Source organism: Triticum dicoccoides, chromosome 4B (assembly GCF_002162155.2).
Source record: "Triticum dicoccoides isolate Atlit2015 ecotype Zavitan chromosome 4B, WEW_v2.0, whole genome shotgun sequence".
Classification (NCBI taxonomy): Eukaryota; Viridiplantae; Streptophyta; class Magnoliopsida; order Poales; family Poaceae; genus Triticum; species Triticum dicoccoides.
In genome coordinates this window covers 590,765,504-590,776,075 of record NC_041387.1, presented here as the reverse complement: position 1 = coordinate 590,776,075, position 10,572 = coordinate 590,765,504, and the positions used below count along the sequence as shown (strand labels likewise).

General features: G+C 46.4%; 2 protein-coding genes across 2 annotated transcripts in view; both read right to left on the bottom strand.

Annotated features, from left to right (window-relative positions):
• Positions 1 to 2,634: 2,634 nt before the first annotated feature.
• LOC119293947 lies at positions 2,635 to 3,459 on the bottom strand. The gene has a single exon (XM_037572261.1). The coding sequence runs from the start codon at positions 3,426 to 3,428 to the stop codon at positions 2,814 to 2,816; it is 615 nt and encodes a 204-aa protein (XP_037428158.1). The 5' UTR covers positions 3,429 to 3,459; the 3' UTR covers positions 2,635 to 2,813.
• A 422-nt stretch (positions 3,460 to 3,881) lies between these two features.
• LOC119291625 (E3 ubiquitin-protein ligase SPL2-like) overlaps positions 3,882 to 10,572 on the bottom strand; it is a 7,531-nt gene continuing 840 nt past the window's right edge. The window contains exons 2-7 of the mRNA XM_037570420.1: positions 6,208 to 6,309; positions 5,946 to 6,119; positions 5,727 to 5,848; positions 5,469 to 5,588; positions 4,931 to 5,226; positions 3,882 to 4,265 (exon numbers count right to left, since the gene is read on the bottom strand). Coding sequence (XP_037426317.1) covers positions 4,932 to 5,226; positions 5,469 to 5,588; positions 5,727 to 5,848; positions 5,946 to 6,119; positions 6,208 to 6,309 — 813 coding nt within the window. The 3' untranslated portion in view covers positions 3,882 to 4,265; position 4,931. The remainder of the gene's footprint in view (positions 4,266 to 4,930; positions 5,227 to 5,468; positions 5,589 to 5,726; positions 5,849 to 5,945; positions 6,120 to 6,207; positions 6,310 to 10,572) is intronic.

Sequence of the window (10,572 nt, the reverse complement as noted above, 5' to 3'; positions counted from 1 at the left end):
TATTAAAAAATAAAATTTGTAAAATTTGCCATGTGTAACATTTTTGCCTTTGTTCATATTCATCATCACAATTTCTTACTAAATTTTCTTTTTTTATCATGCATGTTTTATTCTTGTAACATACTGAACGTAGCCATTTTTTGTGTGTCTCAGTTGGCAATTAATCACTCATTGTAAATCCTAATGCAGTACCATTTTCTGAATTTTCTGTATTGTACAGTTTTTTCTCTACTAGTTTTACATCTGTTTACATTTTTCTCTATATTTTTGGTGCAAAGGGATTTTTGTTTGTGCTAGAAAGCTAGTATTGGGCCCGTCTGGTTAGGCGTTCATGCTGAGAGGCTGTTCGTATCGAACAGAACGGTTCGGTCGATCCCTGCTCCCGTGCCGACCGAACGTTCGGTCTGGTGCCTCCCCAAACCGAACGTTCGGCCGTTATCGGCGTCCAATGTTTTTGCCTAACAGAACCTGGCCTGGAGACTGAATGGAAAGAAAAGTGAATACAAACAACCCACGGAGGCGAAAATAAACTGACCAATGTTGCTTTAAAAATCAAGCTAATACAAAAACCATGAATGCGGGCGTTCTAAACTCGCGGACACGTCCATTTACATCCCTAGGCGTATCCATGCAACACCAACAAAAACTTGGCAATCCTTAAATTCTGGGCCAAAGTTAAGGGGTCATCTAAGATCATACATAATCCCATATTCACAGGCTAAACTAGCAAGTACTGACAATCTAGTTTCTGAGGGTTAGCACAGTCCTATATTCACATACTTTCAGCGTAGCAGTAACCTAAACTACAACAAAAAACGGAGAGCCCCCAAGACAGGAGGAGGATGGGTAGTTGGAGTCGCCACTTTGCCCGTGCTTGGGCCATATCAGCAAGGAGCCTGCGATAAGATTAAACAAGGTCAAATATCTTTCCATCTCCAGTGACAACTTGATTTAGCTAGGTATACATTTCAAATGAGTGACAATATGTTGTGCCCACACCACTAGGTATTCCGATGTCGAAAACCTGCTAACAGTTTCTGCCAGTCAATGGAAACATATTCAATTTTAAAAAGTGGCACATGTCTACAGGCTCTCCACCCATTCCAGATAAAGACCAAATCAGGAATTGTCTAACAAATATTCAGCTTTACATGTCGAAAACTAGAAAAGACATCAGTAAAGATTTTTAGCCGTGTTATAATTGAAATAACACGCCACAGCTATAATCAGGAAAGTATAGTGGGCACTATGAACAAAGGTTTTCAATTACCTCAAGAGTCATAAACCCTAAGCATGTAATGGATGTCAAAGGAAGCAAATTCAGAAAGAAAGAGCACATGTCTACATGCTCTCCAACCATCTAGATAAAGACCAATCAGAGTTGTCTGACCAAAATCCAGTTGTTGGGTTGATATAGCAAACAGAGAGAAAAATATAGCTAAAGATTTCCAATTGCTATAATTCAAGCAACATGCCACAAGTCAGAAAAATATAGTCAGTTCGTGAGTCAACCCTCCAGAAGAATAAAGTTATTCAATTACCTTAAGAGTCATAAACCCTGAGCATGTATTGGATGTCTTGCCTACACACCGGGCACAATGGTTCATCCATGAGTTCCACCCTTTTCGTAGTTGCAACAGCAGACAAGATGGCCACAAACTGCCCGCCTTCTTTTCCTTAAGCAACGATGGCGAAAGTTCACGAGAACTTGGCCTGGGCGGTGGCATACAACATAATGGCCATCCCCATCACGGCTGGAGCGCTACTGCCTCAGTTTGATTTCGCCATGACACCCTCTCTTTCAGGTAATGTTTATCTGGTGAAGACAATTGCCATGGTTGTTTATGTCTCCTCGATCATATTTGTTTATAACTTTTATAATGTAACATCTGGTGATCGGCGTGTTAATGCAGGAGGATCGATGGCCCTGAGCTCCATCTCTGTCATCAGCAATTCTTTGCTCCTGCAGCTGCATGGATCGTTTCAGAAGGCGGAAAGACCCGGACCAGATGACCTGAAGTCTAGACCAAAGTCCCAGATACTATAGGGTAGATACGATTATTTGTGTGAGACACGTTTGTACAGGATCATAGAGGGTGCCACTGACTGAACTGCTACTAGTTTTCCACCACCGACCCCACACATACCAGCCGATTCTTGCAACTGATGTTGCATCCCTGATATGAACACTGTTGGCATTTGGCAACATGTAACAAAATATCATCGTCCATGCATTGCCTCGTCACCTTCTCGTCTACCACGAGGAACCAAAATGTATGATTTTTCCTTTCCTTTTTCTTTTTATTTAAGAAGAAAAAAATAACGTCTCTCACTCAAAAAGTAATGCGTTTTTTCAGAAGAAAAAACAATGTATGCGTGACAATCCAAGAGACGAGTAATTGCACTGTCCGGCCATGTTACGGAAATCAGCAGCCCATCAACGTTCGGCCTTATTCAACTACGGCCCAAGCAAACCGACCAGAGCCTCCCACCAAAACCGAGCAGAGAGCGCCTCTGCAGGCCTGTTTTGGTCTTTTAGACCTGATGATGATGATGAAACTGAACTGAGCTTCAAGCCGGGTCACCTCACCTTTGGCGCCCCAAAGCAAAACCTGTATCTGAACTGGGCTTAAATCTCTATAAACCTGACGAAAATGAACTGGGATGTATGCTACGAAAACTGTTTGGGAGACGGGCCAACTTTGTCAACAATGTAATCTTTGGTTCAGACAACCTGTATGCATTGGCTCAAGTACTACTACTACTACTACTTCTGAAACCAAAAGTAACCGAGAGCGCTAAACAACGGGATATCATTCCTCGTCGTTTCCCCGGAGCACCACCTTGCCGCTCGTCGCCTTCTCCTCGTCCACTGCCCCCACGCCGGCCTGCGCCTCCTCAGCCCGCACGCGCGTCATCTTCCTCTCGCGCTTCCTCGCCGCGGCGGCCTTCTCGGCCTCGGCCGCCTCGTGTTCCCTCGCCCACCGCCGGCCCACGGCGCAGGCCGCCGCCAGTGCCACGGCCTGCACCAGGAACATGGCCAGCAGCAGCGCCGCCTCCAGGAGCACCAGCGCGACCTGCTCCCTCCGGTCCCTCGCCGACGCGAGCAGCGCGAGGCTCCGGTCGCGGCGGAGGAGCAGGGCGTAGGAGGCGAGCGCGTGGCCGCAGAGCGCGGCGACCGCGAGGGCTGCGTGGGCGTGGCAGCAGAGGCGGCGGTGGGCGAGGTGGGCGTGGAGGGACGCGAGCGCCGAGAGCAGCGTGGCGGCGTGCACGGAGAGGAGCGCCCAGCCGAAGGGCGTCGGGCGGGGCCGGAGCAGCAGCGCCGGGGCGAGCGCGGCGGCGGCGAGGGCGAGCAGGGAGAGGTTGAGGAGCCACAGCAGCAGGTTGGGGAAGGAGCAGGAGCTCCTCAGGCTGGAGCTCGACGCCATTGCACTTGCGCTTGCTGGTGTTGCAACGTTGTTTGTTTGTTTTGTTCTTGGCGAGACGTGTGTCGGGGTGAAGCTTAAATACGGAGCGCGCGGGGCTGCGAGGTGACCGTTGAGCGGAGTGAGCAACGGCTTTTGGCGCCGGGAGTGGAGCGGGAGCGGGAGCCCATGGCCATAATTGCTACGCAACATAAACAGTAAATTTCCAAAATAGCAAAGGCATTAAAAAACCTAAACTTTTTGACAAAAAAAAACATGATTTTTTTAGGTGCTTGCAATTTTTTCATGGCCATGATTGCTGCGCAACATCACCAAAAGATACTCGCATCAGTCCAGGAAGAAATGTTTTTGCATACCAGCACCTGGGTCTGGAGACTGAATGGAAAGAAAAGTGACCAGCCGAGGGGAAAACACAAACATGTCCACCGGTCCGTCACATTTCAAACTACGTACCCATGAAGGCGAAAATAAATTAATTGATGTCGCTTTAAAAATCGAGCTAATACAAAAACCAAGAATGCGGGCGTTCGTACACTTCACGGACGCGTCCACTTACATCCCTAGGCGTATCCATGCAACACCAACAAAAAACTTGGCAATCCTTAAATTCCGGGCCAAAGTTCACGGGGTCATCTAAGATGATACATAATCCCATATTCACAGACTAAACTAGCAAGTACTGGTAATCTAGTTTCTGAGGGTTAGCACAGTCCTATATTCACATACTTTCCAGGCAGCCGTAACCTAAACTAGGAACGAAAAACGGAGAGCACCCAGGACAGGAGGATGGACAGTTGGAGCCGCCACTTTGCCGGTGCTTGGGCCATATCAGCAAGGAGCCTGCGATAAGATTAAACAAGGTCAAATCTCTTTTCCAGAACTTCAGTGATAGCTTGAATTGGTTAGGTCCATTTTAAATGAGTGGCAGAATATGGTGTGCCTACACCGCTAGCGATTCCGGTGTCGAATCTGCTAACAGTTTCTGCCAGTCAATGCAAACAAATTCAATTTTACAAAATAGCACATGTCTACAGGCTCTCCACCCATTCTATATAAAGACCAAATCAGGAGTCATATCACATATATTCAGTACTTTACATGTCGAAAACCAGAAACGACATCAGTAAAGATTTTGAGTCATGCCATAATTGAAATAACACGCCACAGCTATAACCAGGAAAGTATAGTGGGCACTAAGAATAAAGGTTTTCAGTTACCTCAAGAGTCATAAACCCTAAGCATGTAATGGATGTCAAAGGAATCAAATTCAGAAACAAAGAAAGAGCACATGTCTACAGGCTCTCCAACCATCTAGATAAAGATCAATCAGGAGTTGTCTGACCAAAATCCAGTTGTTGGGTTGATAGAAAATTTACAGACAGAAAACCAGAAAAGACATAGCTAGAGATTTCCAATTGCTATAATCCAAGTAACATGCCGCAGGTCAGAAAAAATACAGTGAGTTCGTGAGTCAACCCTCCAGAAGAATAAAGTTATTCAATTACCTTAAGAGTCATAAACCCTGAGCATGTATTGGATGTCTTGCCTACACACAGGGCACAATGGTTCATCCATGAGTTCCACCCTTTTCGCGCAGTTGCAACAGCAGACAAGATGACCACAAGGAACAAAAGCTGCCCGCCTTCTTTTCCTTAAGCATATGACACATAGCTGCCCATCTCCCATTTCACCAGGCTCGTCGTCGCTACCATTTTCTCCAGCATCATCTTCATTGTCAGCCTCGTGAAATCTTTCTTGAGCTTCTCTTGCCTCTCTGTGCCGTTTAACTCTCTCCCATAACCTGCATCATTACAAAAATCAAATTATCCACAAGAACATGACTACAAAGAAGAAAATGGAACAGCTCCAAAAGAACCATATCAGGCTAATGTGAAGTATCTAGTTGTAATTATCCCCATAATAATCAAATTTCAAAGTAAAGCCTTTAGCAATGGTGAAAACGCCACATTTGATAGTTCACAGTAAGAAATATTCACCCAAATATTTTGTTCGCCACCCTGTTCCATAAGTTACAAATGGTACCTGTAAATGGCATGGCCTAGTAAGCCAACTGACACGGTTCCAAGAGCAACAGTAACCCAGAAGAAGAATCTAGCACGTGAGGACATCTCGGCTTCCATCTCACCCTTGGTCAGGTCAGACCTGAATCAAGGCAAAGTGTTACAGAAAGCCATGGAACAAAATAAGACCTTAGCATGCATAATAAACTGCGGATGTTCTAGAATTATGATGGCTGGCACCAATAAGAATATGAAACCTATGGCTAAATAGCATCCTTACAAGAAATATGGAAGCTCTGGGCACGAGCTGATCTCAACACTTCGATTCTTTAATCGACATAAGCCTATTGCTGTAATCTCCTTTCCGATAGGAAGAATCTTTTCCTCATCCAATAACGCAATCTGTCATATAAATAAGCAAATAGCTATAAAAAGAAATCCACAAGGTGATTACTGCCTAGGAAAATATCTGTTTCAGCACACAAGCACAATAGCTTACCGGATAGCCATTGCCAACAATAGTCTGAAACAATGTGTAAGAATTTTGCTCAACTGGGATAAGCTTGTGATACACAGTTGTAAGAGGTAATGACTGATGAACAGCCCCATCAAACTTCACATGTACCATTTCCCCTGATTTCTCGGAAGCAGGATCCACAAGACCAAACGGAACCTTTCAAAAGGAAAAATACAGTAAAATTAGAGGTAAAAATGATTACGGAAACAGCAAGTGTATCAACTATCAAGTGTAGATAGCATACCCATCGAGATGATGTTATAATTTGCTCTTTCAATGATTTAAAAAAGAGAGCATGTAGGTCAAAAGTCCATCCAAAGATGCCTCTCCATTCGCCGAACAAGCACTACAGAAGTATATAGAAGATCACATTACACCAGTTAGACATCTCTACAAGGAGAGCATAGTGGGTACACGACGGTGCGTTTGAAGAGCAATGCAAAACCATAAGAAAAGTTTGGGGCACACAAGTGCTATTTTACTTTTCACTCATAGGGATATATCATGATAACAAACAAAATAAAATACATGGAAACTAGAAAACTTCAAGATCCAGACCCTTGTGTAACAACAACAACAACAACAAAGCCTTTAGTCCCAAACAAGTTGGGGTAGGCTAGAGGTGAAACCCATAAGATCTCGCAACCAACTCATGGCTCTGGCACATGGATAGCAAGCTTCCACGCACCCCTGTCCATAGCTAGCTCTTTGTCGATACTCCAATCCTTCAGGTCTCTCTTAACGGACTCCTCCCATGTCAAAATCGGTCGACCCCGCCCTCTCTTGACATTCTCCGCACGCTTTAGCCGTCCGCTATGCACTGGAGCTTCTGGAGGCCTGCGCTGAATATGCCCAAACCATCTCAAACGATGTTGGACAAGCTTCTCCTCAATTGGTGCTACCCCAACTCTATCTCGTATATCATCATTCCGGACTCGATCCTTCCTCGTGTGGCCACACATCCATCTCAACATACGCATCTCCGCCACACCTAACTGTTGAACATGTCGCCTTTTAGTCGGCCAACACTCCGCGCCATACAACATTGCGGGTCGAACCGCCGTCCTGTAGAACTTGCCTTTTAGCTTTTGTGGCACTCTCTTGTCATAGAGAATGCCAGAAGCTTGGCGCCACTTCATTCATCCGGCTTTGATTCGATGGTTCACATCTTCATCAATACCCCCATCCTCCTGCAACATTGACCCCAAATACCGAAAGGTGTCCTTCCGAGGTACCACCTGGCCATCAAGGCTAACCTCCTCCTCCTCACAGCTAGTAGTACTGAAACCGCACATCATGTACTCGGTTTTAGTTCTACTAAGCCTAAACCCTTTCGATTCCAAGGTTTGTCTCCATAACTCTAACTTCCTATTTACCCCCGTCCGACTATCGTCAACTAGCACCACATCATCCGCAAAGAGCATACACCACGGGATATCTCCTTGTATACCCCTTGTGACCTCATCCATCACCAATGCAAAAAGATAAGGGCTCAAAGCTGACCCCTGGTGCAGTCCTATCTTAATCGGGAAGTCATCGGTGTCGACATCACTTGTTCGAACACTTGTCACAACATTATTGTACATGTCCTTGATGAGGGTAATGTACTTTGCTGGGACTTTGTGTTTCTCCAAGGCCCACCACATGACATTCCGCGGTATCTTATCATAGGCCTTCTCCAAGTCAATGAACACCATATGCAAGTCCTTCTTATGCTCCCTATATCTCTCCATAAGTTGTCGTACCAAGAAAATGGCTTCCATGGTCGACCTCCCAGGCATGAAACCAAACTGATTTTTGGTCACGCTTGTCATTCTTCTTAAGCGGTGCTCAATGACTCTCTCCCATAGCTTCATTGTATGGCTCATCAGCTTAATTCCACGGTAATTAGTACAACTCTGAACATCCCCCTTGTTCTTGAAGATTGGTACTAATATACTCCGTCTCCATTCTTCTGGCATCTTGTTTGCCCGAAAATGAGGTTGAAAAGCTTGGTTAGCCATACTATCGCTATGTCCCCGAGACCTTTCCACACCTCAATGGGGATACAATCAGGGCCCATCGCCTTGCCTCCTTTCATCCTTTTTAAAGCCTCCTTCACCTCAGACTCCTGGATGCGCCGCACAAAACGCATGCTGGTCTCATCAAAGGAGTCATTCAGTTCAATGGTAGAACTCTCATTCTCCCCATTGAACAGCTTGTCGAAGTACTCCCGCCATCTATGCTTAATCTCTTCGTCCTTCACCAAGAGTTGGCCTGCTCCGTCCTTGATGCATTTGACTTGGCCAATATCCCTCGTCTTCCTCTCCCGGATCTTAGCCATCTTATAGATGTCCCTTTCACCTTCCTTCGTGCCTAACCGTTGGTAGAGGTCCTCATATGCCCGACCCCTTGCTTCACCAACAGCTCGCTTTGCGGCCTTCTTCGCCATCTTGTACTTCTCTATGTTGTCTGCACTCCTATCCAGGTATAGGCGTCTGAAGCAATCTTTCTTCTCTTTAAGCGCCTTCTGGACATCATCATTCCACCACCAGGCATCGTTATCTTCGCTTCTCCTTCCCCTGGACACTCCAAACTCCTCCGAGGCCACCTTACGAATGCAAGTCGCCATCTTCATCCACACATTGTCCGCATCCCCTCCTTCCTCCCAAGGGCCCTCCTTAAATACCCTCTCCTTGAACACCTGAGCTACCTCCCCCTTGAGCTTCCACCACTTCGTTCTAGCGACCTTGGCACGCTTATCCCGCTGGACACGAATCCGAAAGTGGAAGTCAGCAACCACCAGCTTATGCTGGGGTACAACACTCTCCCCAGGTATCACCTTACAGTCTAGGCACGCACGCCTATCTTCTCTTCTCGAGAGGATGAAATCAATCTGGCTAGAGTGTTGGCCACTACTAAAAGTCACCAGATGTGATTCTCTCTTTCTAAAGAGGGTGTTAGCTACAATCATGTTGTAGGCTAGAGCAAAGCTTAAGACATCTTCTCCTTCTTGATTCCTGATGCCATAGCCAAAGCCCCCATGCGCCCCTTCAAAACCTGTGTTAGATGTACCCACGTGGCCATTGAGGTCTCCTCCTATGAAGAGCTTCTCACCAATCGGTACACTCCTAACCATGTCTTCCAAGCCTTCCCAGAACTCCCTCTTGGTGTTCTCATTGTGGCCTACTTGCGGGGCATATGCGCTGATAATATTGAGAACCAAGTCCTCAGCTACCAGCTTGACCAGGATAATCCGGTCCCCACGTCTCCTGACGTCTACCACTCCATACTTGAGGCTCTTGTTGATCAAGATGCCTACGCCATTTCTGTTTGCAGCCGTCCCCGTGTACCACAGCTTGAAGCCGGTATCCTCCACCTCCTTCGCCTTCTGTCCTCTCCATTTGGTTTCTTGGACGCAAAGGATATCAACACCTCTCCTCACTGCTGCATCAACTAGCTCCCGAAGCTTCCCTGTCAGAGACCCTACGTTCCAGCTACCTAAGCGAATCCTCCTAGGCTCGGCTAGCTTCCTTACCCTTCGCACTCGTCGAGTCAAATGCGAAGACCCTTGCTCATTTTCCACTACATCCGGGCGCCGATGTAGCGCGCCACTAAGGATGCGACGACCCGATCCTCGCTCACTTGCCACCGTATCCGGATCAAGATACGGCGCGCCACTTGGGGGGTGACGGCCCGGCCCTTGCCCATTTTCCACCACACCCGGGTTCCGATGTGGCGCGTCGCTGAGAGGGTTACGCCCCAACGAAAATCTTAAAGAAGTGCGCTTGCGGGATGAGTCGAAAAGGGCAACCTGGTGCATGTAGCTCCCGCTTGCGCAGGGTCCAGGGAAGGGTCCGACCACTTTGGGTCTATAGTACGCAGCCTTTCCCTACATTTCTGTAAGAGGCTGTTTCCAGGACTTGAACCCATGACCTCATGGTCACAAGACCCTTGTGTGAATAACTAAAATGTATCGAGGCGAAACTTCACACAATAGTCAAGGCATTGGGATATTCTAGAACTTGTATCTAAATCAGCCACTGGCAGGAGCCAAAACTTCATTCCAAGACACTGTTTATACAAAGACCCGTAAGAAATTCAGCAGTCAGCACACAATCTTACTGGATGGAACTGCATTTAAGCAAAAGCTCAGAAGTCTATCAAGTTCACTGACCCAGGATGCAGTTTCCTAAGTTCACTTCAGACTTTAGAACAATTTCCTATCATCCAATGACTATGATATCATGATGCCCTGTAGTCACTTGCTAACTTCAAACCACCATATTGGTTGCATCACACCACATCCCATGCCACATTGCCTGAGCTTTTACAATGGTGCTCTCCTAGAGGCAAAAACCCATGAAAACATAACAGGGTTACAGCCGCTTTGCAGCTCGTAGACCTTGTTAGCACCACTGGGTGTTGCAACGCTAATTAGATAGAGGTATGAAGTTAATCATTTAATTCCTGATGCAACAGAAGCTCAAACTGCAAGTGCTAATTCTCTACTTCTCCAAACTATCCTCTTGAGAAGGGAACCACAGAAGTTGATAAATTTTCCATCCTACTCCTAGAAATAAATTACAAGGAAAAGTATCCATAGATAATTGCAAGTATCAAAATTCTC